At 38.8% G+C, this 17,655-nt stretch overlaps 1 protein-coding gene across 4 annotated transcripts in view; it reads left to right on the forward strand.

Annotated features, from left to right (window-relative positions):
- The window catches only part of PTPN1 (protein tyrosine phosphatase non-receptor type 1), a 47,980-nt gene that overhangs the window by 26,401 nt on the left and 3,924 nt on the right, over window positions 1-17,655 (forward strand). For all 4 annotated transcript variants that reach the window (XM_075019265.1, XM_075019278.1, XM_075019273.1 and 1 more), the window contains 7 exons: window positions 4,318-4,408; window positions 6,188-6,288; window positions 8,382-8,480; window positions 11,253-11,390; window positions 13,182-13,391; window positions 14,115-14,276; window positions 14,928-15,163. In XM_075019265.1, coding sequence (XP_074875366.1) covers window positions 4,318-4,408; window positions 6,188-6,288; window positions 8,382-8,480; window positions 11,253-11,390; window positions 13,182-13,391; window positions 14,115-14,276; window positions 14,928-15,163 — 1,037 coding nt within the window. The remainder of the gene's footprint in view (window positions 1-4,317; window positions 4,409-6,187; window positions 6,289-8,381; window positions 8,481-11,252; window positions 11,391-13,181; window positions 13,392-14,114; window positions 14,277-14,927; window positions 15,164-17,655) is intronic.

Genomic DNA, 17,655 nt, shown 5'->3' on the forward strand with positions numbered 1-17,655 from the left:
CTTTTGTCTGAACAGCACAGCCATCTGCCTTTACGTTCTGTGTCCTTTCTTCGTGGCAGGAAATGTGATGTTGTCAGGCCAAGTGGAACCCATTCATGCAACTGAGCAACCTTCTCCTGTAAAGCACTAAATAATTTCTTATTCCAGTCACTACTGCACATTACAGCTACAAGAAGTTTCCATTTGAAGAACAGCGCTTCAGCAGACTTCCTCTTTCCACCCCTGAAGTTTTTGGGGGTATTTGCACAGGGTACAGGACTTAAAACCAGGAGATGAGTGGCATGGAATGACTCATGCTCAAAACCAGAAGCATTTGACTTTGGAAAACTGACTTCAGTTCTAGCCCTTCCTCTTTAAAGTTTTATATTGCACGACCTTTTAAATGAAATGTCGAGCTTCCTTTTTAAATGACAGGATCTCTACAGTGTGACTATGAGAGTGATTCAAGAAGGTGTTTAGTAACTTTAGCAATCCCTGTGTTCATCCACTGACTTCAGTTCTCCTGACATCACTGGGTTCAAGTTCCTCATAGCATACTAATTCCATGCTTTGAATGAGTCTGCCTTCTCCAGCATGGAGAGCTTGTAGTACTATTGCCAGGTCCTGCGCTTCGGTCACGGCGACCCCATGCAGCGCTACGGGCTTGGGGAAGAGTGGCTGGAAAACTGCCCGGCAGAGAAAGACCTGGGGGTGCTGGCTGACAGCCGGCTGGATAGGAGCCAGCAGTGTGCCCGGGTGGCCAAGGAGGCCAACGACCTCCTGGCCTGCATCAGAAATAGTGTGGCCAGCCGGAGCAGGGAGGTGGTTGTTCCCCTGTACTGGGCACTGGTGAGGCCGCCCCTCGAGTCCTGTGTTCAGTTTTGGGCCCCTCACTACAGGAAAGACGTGGAGGTGCTGGAGCGTGTCCAGAGGAGGGCAACCAAGCTGGTGAGGGGCCTGGAGCACAAGTCTGATGAGGAGCGGCTGAGGGAGCCGGGGCTGTTGAGTCTGGAGAAAAGGAGGCTGAGGGGAGACCTGATCGCTCCCTACAACTACCTGCAGGGGGGCTGTAGTGAGGTGGGTGCTGGTCTCTTCTGTCAGGTGGCTGGAGATAGGACGAGAGGAAATGGCCCCAAGTTGAGGCAAGAGAGATTTAGGTTAGATATTAGGAAAAAATTTTTTACTGAGAGGGTTGTCAAACATAGGAATGTGCTGCCCAGGGAAGTGGTTGAGGCACCATCCCTGGAGGTATTCAAAAAGCGAGTAGATGGGGTACTCCAGAACATGGTTTAGTGGGCATGGATGATGGTTGGACTCGATGGTCTTAAAGGTCTTTTCCAACCTAAATGATTCTATGATTCTATTATTGACATATTCTGAAACAGCCCTAACACCAGTGAGCATCAGTAGTTACGTGACTCCTGCAGTAACCAATAACAGAAGTTTTTGAGGAATGTATGAGAAGGCCTATAACATGGCCATTTTATCTAACTTGTCACTAGATTGTTTCTCTCCAATAATTTTCTCTGTTGAAGGCCATCTGATTTCCGCTAAAGTCAGCTTCATATCCTGGAAGCGATCTTAGATTTCTTGTCACTTTAGATTTTCTAGCAACGGCTGTACCGCCCCCCAAAAAAGCCAAACCCCAAATAAGAAAACCCCACCCAACCAAAACCCCAAACCACTTTTATCCCATATTGCTGAGAAGAATATGCCCCATCTTTTCAGGCATGGATTTGACAACTGAGGTCCAGGCATGCATGCCCTTCAGGGTTTTCTATTTTATTGGTGTTCATTACATTCAGAAATGAAGTGCTACATGCTAGTTGGATTTTCATACAAGGCAGCATCTTGCCTGTTGCCATATCTAGATCCTTCATTTTATTACCACCCCACACCATTTTTTTTCTGTTTGTTGAAACGTTTTTCTGTTTGTTGAAACATGCTTCAGAAATATATTATGCTTTTTAAATTTTCTGTGTTTCTGGAAGGTACCTGGGTAACTTCTTTTTTTCATTTTCTCTATGCCTATGGGGAGTTATGCATCTGCTAGAACTCCCTTATTTCAGTACCTTTAGGCATCATAGCATCTTCAAAAAGATCTAGTATTTGGTAGCGAGGTAATAGCCAGCTCTATTCCCTGAACAATAAAGTACCAATTTCAGATCCTTAAATATGTGATGTTGGTATTTGAATCTGTGAAACTCTCTAAGGCTGGGAGTAGTGTGCATGTACACATACACATGTATGTTTAAGTATAATATTTTTATATTAGAAAGTCTTTGTATCATTCCATTTCTGTAATGAAGCATTTAATCCATTTCCTTTTTAAAAGAAGGAAAAGATCTTTTAAATTTGTTAATGCTATGAAAGGAAACAGTGTAGATTAGTGCTGCTGCTAATTTAACCCAATATTTACAGCAAGAATGCCTAAGGGTCTTTTGGTTTGGTTTGCATTTTGCTGGGGTTTTAAAATATAAATCCTAAATGGTGGGGTGGTTGTGTCATGTTTTTGTTTTGTTTCGTTTTTTAACACTTAAAAAAAATAACATATGTAGGCTCTGTGGGAAATGTGGGTAGAGATCTAGAAAACCATTTTTCCTGGTTCCCTGTTTTTGTCTTGTTAATACTGTACAGTCAGTACAGAAGAAAAATAAACCCCTGCAAAATACAAAGTCACCAACCTAGTGTCAGAGACGAATTTATGAAAACACCCATTTTAGCTGCCTCATGTTTGAGTTATTAGTCTGTGGCCGTCAAGATCATATTCTCCAGACTGCATTCTTCATAAGCAGAAATACTGGCAGCCATGTGTTAAGTTATAAAAAGATAGCAGCTGATGTCAGGGCTTATTTCAGTGAGGAGCCATTTCAGAATACTGTACTAATTTTGAGCAGGTATACATAAACTAGAAATCTTCCCTTGACATGTAGCATTCAGTGTAAATTGATACATATCTGAATAATAGGGTAGAAAAAGCCCACTAAAAAAAAAAAAAAGAAAAAGAAAAAAAGATCTTCATCATTGTACATGATTCTTTATGCAGAACTAGGAGGAACCGAAAACCAGTTCGGTTTGGCCTGCATTTTAGGCATTAGATTTGCTGGTATAAAATCCTCCTGTTCTGATGTTGGAAAGCTACCACAATTTGAATCAGAGCCTGAGCTAAGTTGAAAATATTAATAGAGGAGTGCCCAGCCTTCCTGTGCAAGTGATCTGTGTATCACAAGCAGCCCTCCAAATGCATGAACTTTATGTGCGCAGAAACCTGTTCTCTCGTCACACTGTATGTGGATCAACAGCATGCTCAAATATATCTGTATCTGGATAGATAATTAATATTAAATTCCGCTTCATTTGGTTGACTATATTTAACAAAATTAATTTCATCCAATGAAAGGAGATTAATTTACGTCAGTAATTTATTTTTCATGATTTTTTTTTAGTGGCCTCTGGGCTAGGTTCATTTGTTGGTTTCATGTACATGCACAATGTCTGTCTTAGGATTTGTTAAATTTAATTATCCTATTGAAATATCAGTTCTACAGTAAATCCATTCCTTCAGTTTTCATTAATTTCAGTTAAATCTAACAGCTTCATCCTGAAGTTCCTAGTACTATAATTTTTAAGAATTGCATATTTATGCAGTATTTATTTACAGTGCAAAGTTCTGTTTCTACAAATTTGGACTAATACCCAAGGACAGCAGAATTCTTTTTATTATGACTTTTGAAATTGTCTCAGATAGCTGAGCTATTATATGGATCTGAAAGAAACCCTAATTATATGCTTGAGATGATATATCTGTTTTAGTTGAGCATATGAATTGGATACAAATAACTTTTGCCATTTGCAGCTTTGTGACATCTTGCTGATAACTCAAGATAAAGATGTAAGTGATCTTAGATAAGTTGCCACTCTGTGTGTGTGATGCCAAGGGATAGACAAGTTTTTTTCTACCACAATTAACGTTTTCTAATTGCTGCTGAGTTAGAAGTACAATTGATAGTTTTACTGATCGTGGAAACAATTGCTTAAAGCAGTTTATATGAAAGTGTTTTGGGGCAGAGACCCTGCTCTATCAGGAGTGTAAAGGCATCATGTCTGGTAAATGTTCTGCTACTTTATTGTGCAAGCTAGTAAGATTTTAACACACATATAATGTTAGTGTTGTGTTCTGATAAATTGAAACTCAGTTCTTGAGTTGGAGACCAAAGTGCTTTCTATCCAGAACTCCCACATGTGAAGTCAAATGGGTGTTTGTCTTAAAATAGCTAATGGTGTGATGATATTAGATGGATTCATATCTAAGATTTTTTGTTTGTTTGTTTGTTTCAGGACATCAGGCATGAAGCCAGTGATTTTCCATGTAAAGTGGCCAAACATCCCCGAAACAAAAATAGAAATAGGTACAGAGATGTCAGCCCCTGTAAGTACACTTTCTTTTCCATTGTTTGTAACAGACTGTTGACCTCTAACGACTTCTTCTAATAGCTAAATGTTCTTTGTAAGAACAAGATTTCTGTTAGATGGATATGCATCCAAGACAATCCTTTTTGTTAATATATGTAGCTATGACAGATGTCACAGGATGCCATTACATCCATAGGATTACACTAGAGCAGCATACAGTAGCTTCTGTATTTGTGGGAGAAATCTGAAGAAAGGAAATTGCTTTACCTTTGAATTCTTATGCTAGAGAAGAATGGTGACTGAAATACAATTAATAAAATTGCAAGTATCCTTTCTATTGCAGTATGCTTACTAGACCATCCTTCCAGTCAACTAGCGTAACTGTGCCCCTACTGGGAGATGGGGAAGAGTCTTGCATAAAACATATGACTACTAGAAATAAGTCCTAAGCTAATTGGAACAGAGAAAAGGAGAAGTTTGCAAAGGTGGTAATACTAGCATGAGACCTGTGTTTCTGAAATGATTATTATTATGTATTCTGGTGAATTCTGGTGGGAAGTGCATCTTTGAGCATGTGTCCTCTGTACAAGGCACAGCTTAGTTCAGTGTTGCAGCCTGTCTTTCCTTCCATGATCCCATGTACAAAGACAGTAACATTCAGACTTGCCTATGCCTGACAAGCTGTACTTTTGGGGTGCAAAAGAGACTGCAACAACGAAAACACACAGAGTGCAGAGAACTACAGGACTGTAGTTAAATGGTTGGCAAATAATACTTGACGTGTCAGACACTAAAGAAAGTTCACAGCTGGTTTGCTAAACTGCCTTCTCTGCACTAAATGACAATGCCTATTCTGGGACTACTTTCCCCCTTCAAGGGTGCAGTGCTGCTGCCTGTTTTAAATGCACATTTTCAATAGGTTCTGTCACTGGGCAAATGTCTATCTTCTGTTCAAAGACAAGGTTATTATTGTATATTGGAAAAATTTTATACTTAGTGGTTAAATGTTACTGAAGTCTTTGGGGCAGTCGACTAGGAACAATACTGTTGCACATAGGTTGCTTTACTAAGAAGTTCTAATATTTGGGGCTGCAAGTAACAAATGGTCCCTTTTTGCCTTTAGATAATACTGCTTCCAGTCTGTTTGGCTTTCTTGCAAAATATAGGAACTCTTCTATGTGTTTTTTTGTTGTTGGTTTGTTTTTTTTAATCCTACGTGGAGCAAACTGAGACTAACAAAAGAGCAACGAAATTACGTTTGCTGTAATTCTTGAATTTTGATCATTCTTTCTGTACATTAGGGTGTGGTTGGGTTGGGAAAAGTAGCTAAATGTCTATTAGAATAATAAGAAGTCTCTGTTCTCATGTTTAGGCAAACCTTTAACAACCTTGAACAGGCTGGGTTTGAATGTTTAAGCTGCAAAAGATAAGCAGTTGTGTAATTAGATTTATTTAAAAACAGTAACTCGATGACTGTACAAATAGGTCAGTGTGATCTGGTTTGCAAATTACCGTTGTGATTACTTGAGATGCAAATACTTCCATTCTTGCAATGTATCTTTGGAAGATGGAGTGCAACTTATGTTCACTGCTCTGCTGTAGTGCTGTTCATGCAGTACCTATATTGTATTTCCAGAGTTACAAGCACCGGCAAACACTTCTGTACTACCTGCGATTAAGCTCTTTTCATTCTTCAGGACAACTCAGCTTTTTTGATCCTAACATCTGATGAGGTTGTGCATGGATCGTGCTGTGTTGCATATACATTAACCAGTGTTTTCTAATTATGCTGCAGTTGATCACAGTCGAATTAAGCTAAACCAAGGTGACAATGACTATATCAATGCTAGTTTGATAAAAATGGAAGAGGCCCAAAGGAGCTACATCCTTACCCAGGTAATTGCTGGCAGTGGATAATAAAAATCATATGGTGATTGAACTTGTTTTTCATGGGTTTTCTTTATTGTAAAACTAATTAAGTGTATATACAATATCTGTGTGTATATATAAACACATACATAGAACAGTTTTACAGAAATGCTACATATTTCTTCCTGCTTCCTGTCAGCACTGACTGACTTTTTGTTGAGTATTTTGGCTGCTTTGCATATTTGACTTTAGATCCACCTAGGCTAGAAGCTAACATACTTCTAGAAATCTGCTTGTTGGCATATGACGAGCAACGTTTAGATGTGGTTGAAATGAGTCACGCTTCTACATGGAAGGTCAGCACAAAGGCTTCAGACCACTAGTCTTAAGTTGCTTGATAAATTCTCTGAATGGAGGTGAACGTCACTTAATGGGAGGGCTTCACATTTACAGAATTGTATGTATGTACTTAAAGATGTTCAAAACCTATTTGAAATAACATACTTTAAATATAATGGGCGTTTATGTGTTATGTTGAGTGGGGCAGAAGTTAACTAAAATATATTAGGGAATTTCTTGCACCTGATGTTCTGTTTCAAATAAGCAGTATGTTCTACCACGTATTTCTTCTTAAACATCCTTCTGAAAGTGATGTTATTGTAGTATTTACAAATAATGTACCTCCTAATAACACGGTTATTGTATATTGGAAAACTTTTATACTTAGTGGTTAAACGTTACTAAGTGTTTGGGGCAGTCGAATAGGAACAATACTGTTGCACATAGACCTTCCAACCTTAAACATCCAAGGATGTTTAAGACCTTCCAAAAGGTCTAAGTTGGGCAATGCTGATGCTTCTACCTTTAATGTGAGAGAGGAAAGCTATAAATACATTTTTTAGTGATGGCAATTTGGGGGGCGGGAGGGAAGTGGCTGTTTTTCACTGAATCTGTGAATTCCACACCTATCTATATAACAAATTTAAAAATATCCGGATACCCTGTTGTCTTATTCTAAGAGCTAGCAGCTGTGCCAGAATTCTTGTTTGTCCTAAATGTTCAGTTCCCTGGAGACAGTCCTGGTCTCTAATCTTGACTTTTTCTTTAGCCCTTCCTCCCACACTTTAGATAAAGGTAGACTGGGATTAATATTTTCAAGCGGCAGCTCTTCCTTCCTGTTTCTAGTGAATAAAGATAAATCTTTGAAGGAAGAAGTGTACAGTACAGTGTTTAATATGAAAATGACTGTGTGCCCACAGCTCTTACTCCACTTATTCAGGACAGGGGAGGTTGATCATAGGGTTGTACTGGTATGTAGAATAGTCAAATGTGCAGCTAACTGGTACTAGTTATCTTTTCTGATCCAGAATTTAATGGATTCAAGTGGCTTTATTAAATCCAGTCATTCTTTCTGAGGACCTTGACCTGCTGTTCTGTTTGAACAAAGTGATGGATAGCAAATATGAGAGGCACAATGATGCTGGTTTGTGTTGCCCAAAATTCAGAGCAATGGTTTTGGAGTAGAAAATAGCAAAGGAACATAGCACAAACAGAAAGTTACGAGGAAATCTACTTTGTGAATAGACAGTAGTCTTTAAAAGGAGTTATTTTGTTCAGTCCCAAAGCAGATCCATGAAGATTCTGGAAAATCATATAATTTGTTACTGCTCTGGCATTGTTTCAGTCTTTTGAATGTTTGTCCATTCAGTCTAAAAATTTTCAAATATTACAAATAACAATGATGTATTGCAGAATAGTTTAACACAGACATTAATTCTGCTTTTAGTTAGTCAGTGAAGTTTTATTTCCCCATTACTTTTGTATACCTTTCCTAAGAAAATTCTCTCAGCGTTTTTCACTCCCAGTTCTCTTCTCGCAAATGAGACTACTTCTCTCTTCCTGTTATGTGTGTGGGGAAAAGATTAACTGTGCTTTCATGGGTAAATTCATAGTGGGAAAATGGAACTTAAGCTGTATCACTGCATTTTTTTACAGTTTTAAATGAGAAGTTGCTTGTTACTTGTCTAAATTTATTGCCTAGTGCAGTAACTTTTACTGGGGAACATTGCACTGACATTAACAGAAAATAATGCTTATTTCTGGGGATTCTGTCTCTGCAGGGACCTTTGCCAAATACTTGTGGTCACTTTTGGGAGATGGTTTGGGAACAGAAAAGCCGTGGTGTTGTCATGTTGAACAGAGTGATGGAAAAGGGATCCGTAAGTACTTGCCCAGTGCTAGCTATGTGTTCATTGCATGTTTATGGCTTTTCTTTAAAAAAAAAACCACAACAAAACCCAAACCCCCAAAACAAAAAAAACAACCCAAAGAATGGGGAGGGGAGGAGATGACCATAAGTAATTTCATCTAAGAAATTATACCTAGAATTGAACACCTGGTGAACTGATCTTAGTACAGTCAGAATATTATTCAGTTTGTAGTTGTAAGTCCTAATTTCTTCTGAATTTGGCTGAAATAAGGCATGAACACAATATGACTCCACACAAATGAATATTTGGTCTCTACTGCTAACCTAGGTATCTGAATATAGTTCTTTTCAGTGTACACAGATTGCACCTCTCAAAGGTCATTTACACCAAGTGTTCATTCACAAGCATTAAGTGGGTTTGAAGTAGTTAGGCACTTTGACTCCAGGTTTCCTTCACACAGTAAGAGCTCTGATTATTAAATGTACCACCAAGGCCCATTGTTTCACAAAATTCATTAGAGGTCTGACAAGAATGGAGGTACTATTGAAAGTACTTCACCTGGCATCTGTCTTAAGCAATGATGTTCTGGGTGATGTGGAACCAGCTGTTAAGCCAGCACTTTACTTCCTAGGGCAAGTGTGGTGAGCTAAGTTCTGTCCAGACCTTTTAGGAGGTTTACATTAGACAAGACAGGCAGAAGATGAAGGGAAACAATAGAAGAACAAACAATTGGGGTTATTTTAAGTAATTTATCTTTGGATTGATAAAAAGTTTTGGTTCCTCTGGCACATGGAGTAGCTGCTGTCTTGAGAGGAAATGCTTCAGCCTTTCTGATGGTGGAGAAGACAGGAACCATCAGGCATGGTTTATATCCATGGGTCAGAGTTCTGCCTCTATCTAATTCCACAGCTGCCATCCTTAAAGTGGACTTGGCAGCTGTGCAAATTTGAGACAAAAGCGATTTTAAAGACTGATAGAAGTGCACAATTTAAAGTTGAATGTTACAGTGCAGTCAGTATAAAGACACTTTGGAGGATGGGTAGCGGGTATGTTGGGTATCCACCGGTGATAACTGGGTGGTACATGGTGTTGCATAATCAGGAAAGAATTCCCAATAATCAGGAAAATTCTTGTGCAATGAGTTGTGTTTTAATAAACTGCAGTCTTGATTTTTGAGTGTTTTGCTTTTTTTGCAGTGCAAGTGAAATTTAATCTTTAAAAGAGATGCAGTAACCATATTTTTCAATAGTTTCTTCCCTTCCAACCATTCCCGCTCATTCTCTGCACTGCCAATAGTTTTGAACGCAATGAATTATTGTGATCCCTTAGGGCAGGCTGCTTACACTTCTCAGCAAGCAGCAGTGGGGGAGCTACAGTGGAGCACAACAAAATATTGTTTGCAGACACATTTGGTGGAGAAATTAGACCCAAAGCCAGTTGCTGTCTCTTTAACATTAATAATAATTTTTTAAAAAAGTGCAGAGAATTATAACTGCATTTTACACCCTTATAAACTAGAGGATGTATTTTGAATAAAAACTAGAATTATTCTGGGCAAAACTAGTGTTAGTCTACCTATGAATAAAGTACTGAAGGGTTTTCTTATTTATTAAAATGCTGTCAGAAATCATCTTAGTCTTGAGAATGCTGTTCTTTTTTCATCGTTCTTCAACTTTAGAGCTATATTATTTGGTCTTTAATAAAAGAGGCATTAGCCGTGTCCAACAATCTATTCTTATTGCATGCGTAGATATGGGCATATGGTGGTCATAATCCCATTTTAGAAGAGCAGTGCTTAGTGCCAGAAGTAGCAGGCCAGTTCTCCCAGTCACAATATCCTTAGATTCAACAGTCAGAAACGTGGTTGCAGACTTTCCTGTTCATGTTGCTGACAAGTTTCTTTAGTTTCAGTTTCTTCATGCACACTGCAAAATGCGCTACTTTTCTATTTGGTTGACTCATTTAAGGTTCTAGCATGTAGCAGTCTTTGTAAAACTAAGCTCTCTGGGAAACTTCTTGAGAAAATTGAAATTCAGTCAGAAGTAGGTAATGGGAATGTTTGCTGAATGCAGGGGTTTTTTTTGTTTGGCTCTACTTTTAAACTGTGCCATGTAAAATCAAAATTATCTTGCTGCTCTTTTCATTTTTGTGGTGAGTGAATGGAGTAACCCAAAATCTCATCTGATGTTACACTTGCAAATTAGCAATGTTGTAATTCTCTGTATGTAGCTTATTCGTGGAATTCATAATACTTTTTCACAGAATGTTCTGCTCATGTTAACATCTATCTCTTCTTTTGAAATTTAAATATTTGACATGAGGATAATAAAATGCAGAGTAGACTAAAAGATTCTGGCAGATTGTTGCAAGAGCTTTTATACTTAGAAAGTTATTAGAGTTTGTTTGTTTGTTTGTTCATTATTATTGGTCTGACACAAGCTAAGGCAAACAATGGCTTTGGTGATTTCGATGAGATTCCATAGCTTCACAGTCTTTCATCTTACATGTAGAAGAAAGAGAGGTATACCTAAATGAAGTTATCCTCAATCCTTAGATATTTTCATAAGTTCAGTCAGGGTCAAAATAATTTGACTCATACAAACGATTCACTGAAGATGTGGTTCTGCAACATGAAGGAAGACTGATACTCTTCACACTAGTATTGCTCCTCCTTATAATAAAAGCAGATGAAGATCATAAGAAAATGTTGTATTTAAGAATGTTTATTCCTTGCCTTTTACACAAACATAAATGACATAAATGTCTCCTATTTGTTTTTAGATAAAGTGTGCACAGTACTGGCCACGGAAGGAGGAGAAAGAAATGTTTTTTGAAGATACAAACTTGAAACTAACATTGATATCTGAAGATATAAAATCATATTACACAGTACGACAGCTAGAATTGGAAAACGTTACAGTAAGTACAGCAACTAGTACCAGTCAGATTCTTCAATCTCTCTGAGGTGATTCACCTCCTCATCAACAAGGTCTTGAAAAAGATGGTCACAAATTATAGCAGACTTTGTTCTGGAATTGGTGATTCTGTATGAGATTGTTCTTCATCCTCTAGTGTGTTGTGGAAATGAAACTCTTAAATATTTATGAAACCTCTCTAGGGAAACTACAATTGTTTTCATGTCTCAGCTGTACACTGAGTGAGAAGGTTAGTTTGTCACTACCTTTCAGAGAACCCTTTATAAAATCACTTAACAGATGGTCTAGTGCTTTTGTGTTAAGGCTGAAATAATTGCTTTTCCTGTCACTTAAGCTACCTGTTTGCCTGTGTCTTGTTCTAAGGTTTATTTTTAGGTTTTGGTTTAAATCTTCAGGTTTTACATTGATGGCCTTCATCAGAAAGCAGGAACCGTTGTAGCCCTGGTCCTGCAATGAGCTGTATGGAGCTCAGTACAAGGATCAGGCCGCTAGCTCTAAGAGAAATAACTCTTCTTTTTCTTCTTTTCTTTTTCTTTTTTCTTGGTTTTCTTTTCCTTTTTTTCTTTTTCCTTGTTTCTTTTTTCTCTTTTTTTTTCTTTTTTTCTTTTTATTTTTCCTTTTGCACAATACCAAAATAAAAATACACATGCTGTTTCCCACCCTTCCTCTCCTCTTCAACATTGCCCTGTATTAGAGCAGTGAGGGCTAATCTAAAGCTCCTTGGGGAGACTGGCTAAGGAAGAATACCATTAACTTTCGCTGAATACAGATCACTGAAGATAAGGTCCTGGTGCTGAGCTAGGTGTGTATGTTGCAACATGCTAGCCTGAGTTCTGTTCTGTCCTGGTACTGCTCACTACTGGAAGACACAGTTATTCCTTTGCTCATCTATTAGCATCTTGCATGCTTCATCCTGCCAGGAAATGTGAGACAGCAGATATGAGTTTGGCTAAATTCTACCTGAGTAAGAATTCAGTTGATGTAGTTTGTGGTGTGTATTCACTATGACATCTGCCATAGACATGTTTGATGGTTGTAGCTCAGTATTCTAGGAGGATGTGACTACCAGCGGTTTACTAGTTTTGAAGAAAGTTTTCAGGTTGGGAACAAATGTGTAACAGAACAACTGTGATAGTGTAAGGGATTTGTATGGAGAAAGTGTAAAGGGCTTCTATAACTTGAGGTACTTCATTTTGAGAGATCTTCAAATGATATTCTGTCATTAGAAATTGGAAGGCAGTAGTGCCAGCTATCTCGTGGCGATACAAGCATTTGAACTGTACTGAAAAAACGAAACCATGTTATAAATAAGTAAATTTACTTTGCTCAAAATGGGAGACCTTCACAACAAGAGAAAACACAAGAAGTAATTCTTTGTAGTTAGTTTGTTAGCTATGCAGCTGTAAAAACTCCCTCGGACTGATGGAACTTTGTCATTTGAATTTAAGTCAGCTGTTCTAAAGATGTAGTGGAAGCAGTGTAGTCTGAGTAGCATACAAAGCTGAACAGGCACATGCCTCCATTCCATATAAATCAGAGTTATTTTCAAATGAAGTAGCTGAAATTTTACCAAAGGCACAGATTTGAAATTGACCTAAAGGTAAAAATGTCTAGTGTCTAAAGCTGTATGTCTAAATATTTAAGTGACTATTTGCTAGGAAGATGAACGCAGAATTGGGTTTGCTGATGGGAACATTGTTGTAGGCAGCTGTGCTTTGAATACTTCTGACTCGTGTATCCAAGCTAAAAGACTTCCTAAATGCTGTTTCTACAGACACAGGAAACTAGAGAGATTCTGCACTTTCATTATACTACGTGGCCTGACTTTGGCGTCCCAGAGTCACCTGCTTCATTCCTCAATTTCCTGTTCAAAGTGAGAGAGTCTGGCTCGCTTAACCCTGAGCATGGACCCGTTGTGGTGCACTGCAGCGCAGGAATTGGGAGATCAGGAACTTTTTGTTTGGTTGATACATGTCTTCTACTGGTAAGAACTACTTATTCTAGATGATACGCTATTTCTGTAGAGTTATTTTGAGGAGTGATTTGCTGTAGGCTTACTAAGAGCTGTGGTATGTTCTGTGAAGTATTGTTGCACGCTGTTTCCCATTATCTTACTCATATTCTGGTTTGGGAGTGTATTCCAAGGCAGATCTCGTTCTTAACTGGCCATTTTGAGTCTGGAGAAAAGTCTTTAGAGAGATTTGCAAAGATAGGCTTTGCCCTCATGGTTAAGAAAAAAGAAAAAATTAAAAAAACCACTAGATGTCTGCTAAGTAATAGTGTGAACTATCCTGAAACAATGCAAAATAAATGTAATGTGTTTCCTTTTAGAAAGACAACTTTGCCTGTAGGCAGGAGGAAGTTGTCCTGACTTTAAGATAAAACTGGAGTTCCCTTAGCTTCATTCTGTCACTGTGAGAGCAGCTAATACAAAGAAGTCAGGCCTAGGTTAAAATGTTCTGTCCCCTACAAATTGTATTTTTAAAACAAAAAAGACAAAAAGGGGAAAATGGACAACATTTTGGAGGCCCAGTGTGTTTTGCCCTCTCTGTCTTTTTAGAGACCCAATAAATAGCTGCCAATACCAGTTTTTTATTAGTTTATTAATTCTGTAATATGGAGGGTAGTCTGAAGGCCCTAATACAAAATGAGTCATTGTAGTGGGTCTCATCAGAGCATAAAGCATGTTTTAATTTTTTATCTTCAGATGGACAAACGGAAAGATCCTTCTTCTGTGGACGTTAGACAGGTTCTCCTCGAAATGAGGAAGTACAGAATGGGACTTATACAGACAGCTGATCAGCTCCGTTTCTCCTACTTAGCTGTTATTGAAGGGGCAAAATTCATTATGGGAGATGCTTCAGTGCAAGTGAGTACTATTGACTGCACAGCCTAAGGTAGTGAGCTGCAACTCTGTTTTAACTGTAGCAAATATGTGGGATGAACAGAATAGAAAGAAACTTTAAATTTCATGCTTGCTTTGTCTTCAATAAATTTTTATATTATGGGGTTCTTAAATACAATGCTTTATGATCTGTCACGACCTAAAGTGTTGTATATAAGAACCTTCAAAAAAGTACCTGTAGTATAACAGGTGGCCTTGTGTACTTTTCAACACTGTAATTGGGGTGTAGACTGGCTGCATCGCCCTTGTCTTTCATTTCAGATAATAAAAATTTTCTAATATGCCAGAAGTTTAAGTATTATGATTAAATCCTGTAAGTTTGTTTTATGGTAAGCAGAACTCTAGCAACACAGATTCTGTTTTGTGCTATTTATGTTTTCCAGAATTAGATTAAAATCTCTTGCATTTATAGCTGTTGTCTTCTGTGTACCGGATGTAGCTTAGGTTTGGAGTTCTTGTGTCTTTTTTTTCTTTCCTTTTTTTTCAACGCAAATGAACAGCCACTCTAAGAATAAATGAAAAGGTAGAGTATAAAGACCCTGCCATGTTAAAAGTTATAGTAGCTTACGTAAAAGAAATAGAAAAAAGCTTAATAGGGCTTTTCCTTCCCTGAAGGAACAGTGGAAAGAGCTCTCCAATGAAGACCTGGACCCACCACCTGAACATACACCACCACCTCCGAGACCACCAAAGCGAACCTCAGAAATGCACAATGGAAGGATGCATGAACACACAGAATTCTTTCCTAAACATCAAGTAGTAGAGGAAGAGATTAGATGTTCGGTCAGCACTGCGGAAGAGATGGTTCCAGATGGCAGAGCTCGCTCATCTGTGCCACTGATTGCAGACAGGTAATTCATTTAGTTTCACACTTCTAACTGTCTCAAGAAGACTGTCCAGTTGGCTTACAGCGTTGAGAGGGTAGGACGTTTGCTCATAAATGGTATTTTATCCAGAAGGACCTGAGATGACCTTCATCAAGTTAGTCTAATAGTAGTTCCAATGCAAAATCTTTTCAGTAAAGGTCTTACGTGCATGTTTGTTTAACTTTGTGCATAAGCTAGGGCCTCTTACGGGATCCTGCTGGAGTAAAAGAAAAAGCAACGGCGTAATGAGGTGGTTTAGTCTTGATTTACATGCAGTATATGTTAAGTTACAGTGGAGCTCTTTCACTACTTAGAGGCGGTACTAGCCATGTAGCTGAAAACTAGGCTGACTAGCTTTGGCTGCACTTAGAAATGTGAAATTAATTGTAAGCAATGCTACTTGCGATGAAAGGAGTAGAGGGGGCTCATGAACAGAGAACTTTTCTACCTGTCATTGTAACCTAAACTGTAAGGACTAATAAATGTGCAGAAATACTGTGTACACGAGCAGTAGAACAGCGGAGGAGCCAAGGTTCCTGCCTGCTTAACCACTAGATGTCACTCCTGATTTATTGGAGTGGCATGGAACGGGTTGAAATCCGAAAGCCTTGGTGTTGCTGGCATTCTGCATGTTAACTAGTTTTATTCAGAACAACCAAATGAATGCCACACAGAACAAAAAAAAAAAAATCAAAATTTAAAAAATAAAAATAAAAACCCCTACACCCACCAGGGATGATCAAGGGAAAGTTTAGTGTTCCCCCACTAGATGGTCTCGTAACAAGACATCTTCAGGTTCCCATAGGAATATTGGAATAAAATACCAAGTTTTAGTATTTTCCACAGAATTAAAGCCTTTTCAACAGATGCAGCTGGCAGGCTTGATGTATTTTATTTAGCTGAACCAGTGGGGGAGTGTGTGACTCTGGGAACTGGAGATTAGTGAGATGTGTTTCCAATAGTCTTTCTTCAGAACAAACCTCCTTTTAATTCCACATAGCAGAGAGGCTGACACCATGAGCTGAACCTGTTGTGTCCCTCCAAATTCTGCTGGAGGCAAGGAGATAAAACGGAAGTGTTTCCCTGCTCAACATGAAACAATGTTTTGATCAGGATTTTTCTTAATTCATTGGGGAGATTCTGGAAGTGAAATACTCAAATTCGAAACATCTTTACTGAGAAGAAAGGAAATCTTGGAAATACGAATAGACACAGATGGAGGCTTAGCTACAAAAGAAGAAAATATTGCAATGGTAGCACCTCCCTCTTTCTTCCCTTGGTGACAGTATAGTTCTGTTACCAGAATATTTGCCTGGGGTGTGAGATGGCAGCTAATGCTTTCCACGCCTAATGAAAAGCATGGATTTAAAGCTGGTGTCTTGTGTCTTCTCATTAGCTGTATAAATCTGAATTTCTCAGTGAGTAAATGATTTCCTGGAAATACTTTACACAGTTTAGTGTAAATGGACATAAGACTTGTCCAGCTCTAAAGAGCTCAGACTCAGATTAATTTCATTTATTGTAGTCCCTTGTCTGAGGTTGGAGTTAGGTTATCTTCTGGAACTGCCCATCTTAATTGATTGTAGAGGCTGGCTTGGACCAGACAGCTACCTTTTCCCTTGCTAAAGTCAAATCCTATGTTATGCGATATTTCAGGCGTACTAGGAAAGGCCAGGATTTGAATCCTGAGCTCCCTCGTTCTGTACCAGTACTGTTGCTGCAGGATCAGGCCTCCTTTGTGATCATCGCTCTTGTCCTCATGTCTGCGACAGTGAATCTAGAAGGGGGAAAGTGAAACTTGCTAGACAGGAGTGTGAAGGAGTAGAGAGTAGAGAAGCAGTCTGATGTGAAAGGATGTGGGACAGTGTGAGGCTGGAGGAAGTGGAGGGGTGGGAAATAGACATTGTGCTGGCAGAGGCAAGGGAAGAAGAAGCAGAATTCTTAAGCACGTGTATTTTCCTGCCCAGATACTGTAGTGTCTGGGATGGAAGGTTCCTGAGTTCTTCTAAACTTAAGCTGTCAGCAGACTTCTAGGAAATCCCCCTGCAAAGCATCTCCTTGCTGATTACCACCCCACTGGTTCTCACAGCATGGTGATGCTTTCTAAATTCAGCTGGAAGGAGTTGTACAGGAGATATAAAAGTTCCTGCTCAGTTAAGAAGCCTCTTTGGGTGTCAACATACTGCCAATGGGATGGCGGTCTAGTATCTAGGAACAGAACCATGTTTAGAGAGTATTAAAGGTGAGGAGATCTTCAGTTCCATCATTAAAAGCTATCACAATGCATTTAGCCACTCTAACTTATGGTTGCATGAGCAACCACAGTTCCATCATCTTCTGACTTTTGGGGCAGATGCTGGATTTTAGAACCTTAATATTCTCTTGACCTGGATGTAGGTTTGATTGGTGCTAGTTCACTACCTGTCTCAGTGCAGGTAGCACATTTGTGATAAGAAATGTGAGTAGGTGGTGTTTAA

Source organism: Buteo buteo, chromosome 2 (assembly GCF_964188355.1).
Source record: "Buteo buteo chromosome 2, bButBut1.hap1.1, whole genome shotgun sequence".
NCBI classification, from domain to species: domain Eukaryota; kingdom Metazoa; phylum Chordata; class Aves; order Accipitriformes; family Accipitridae; genus Buteo; species Buteo buteo.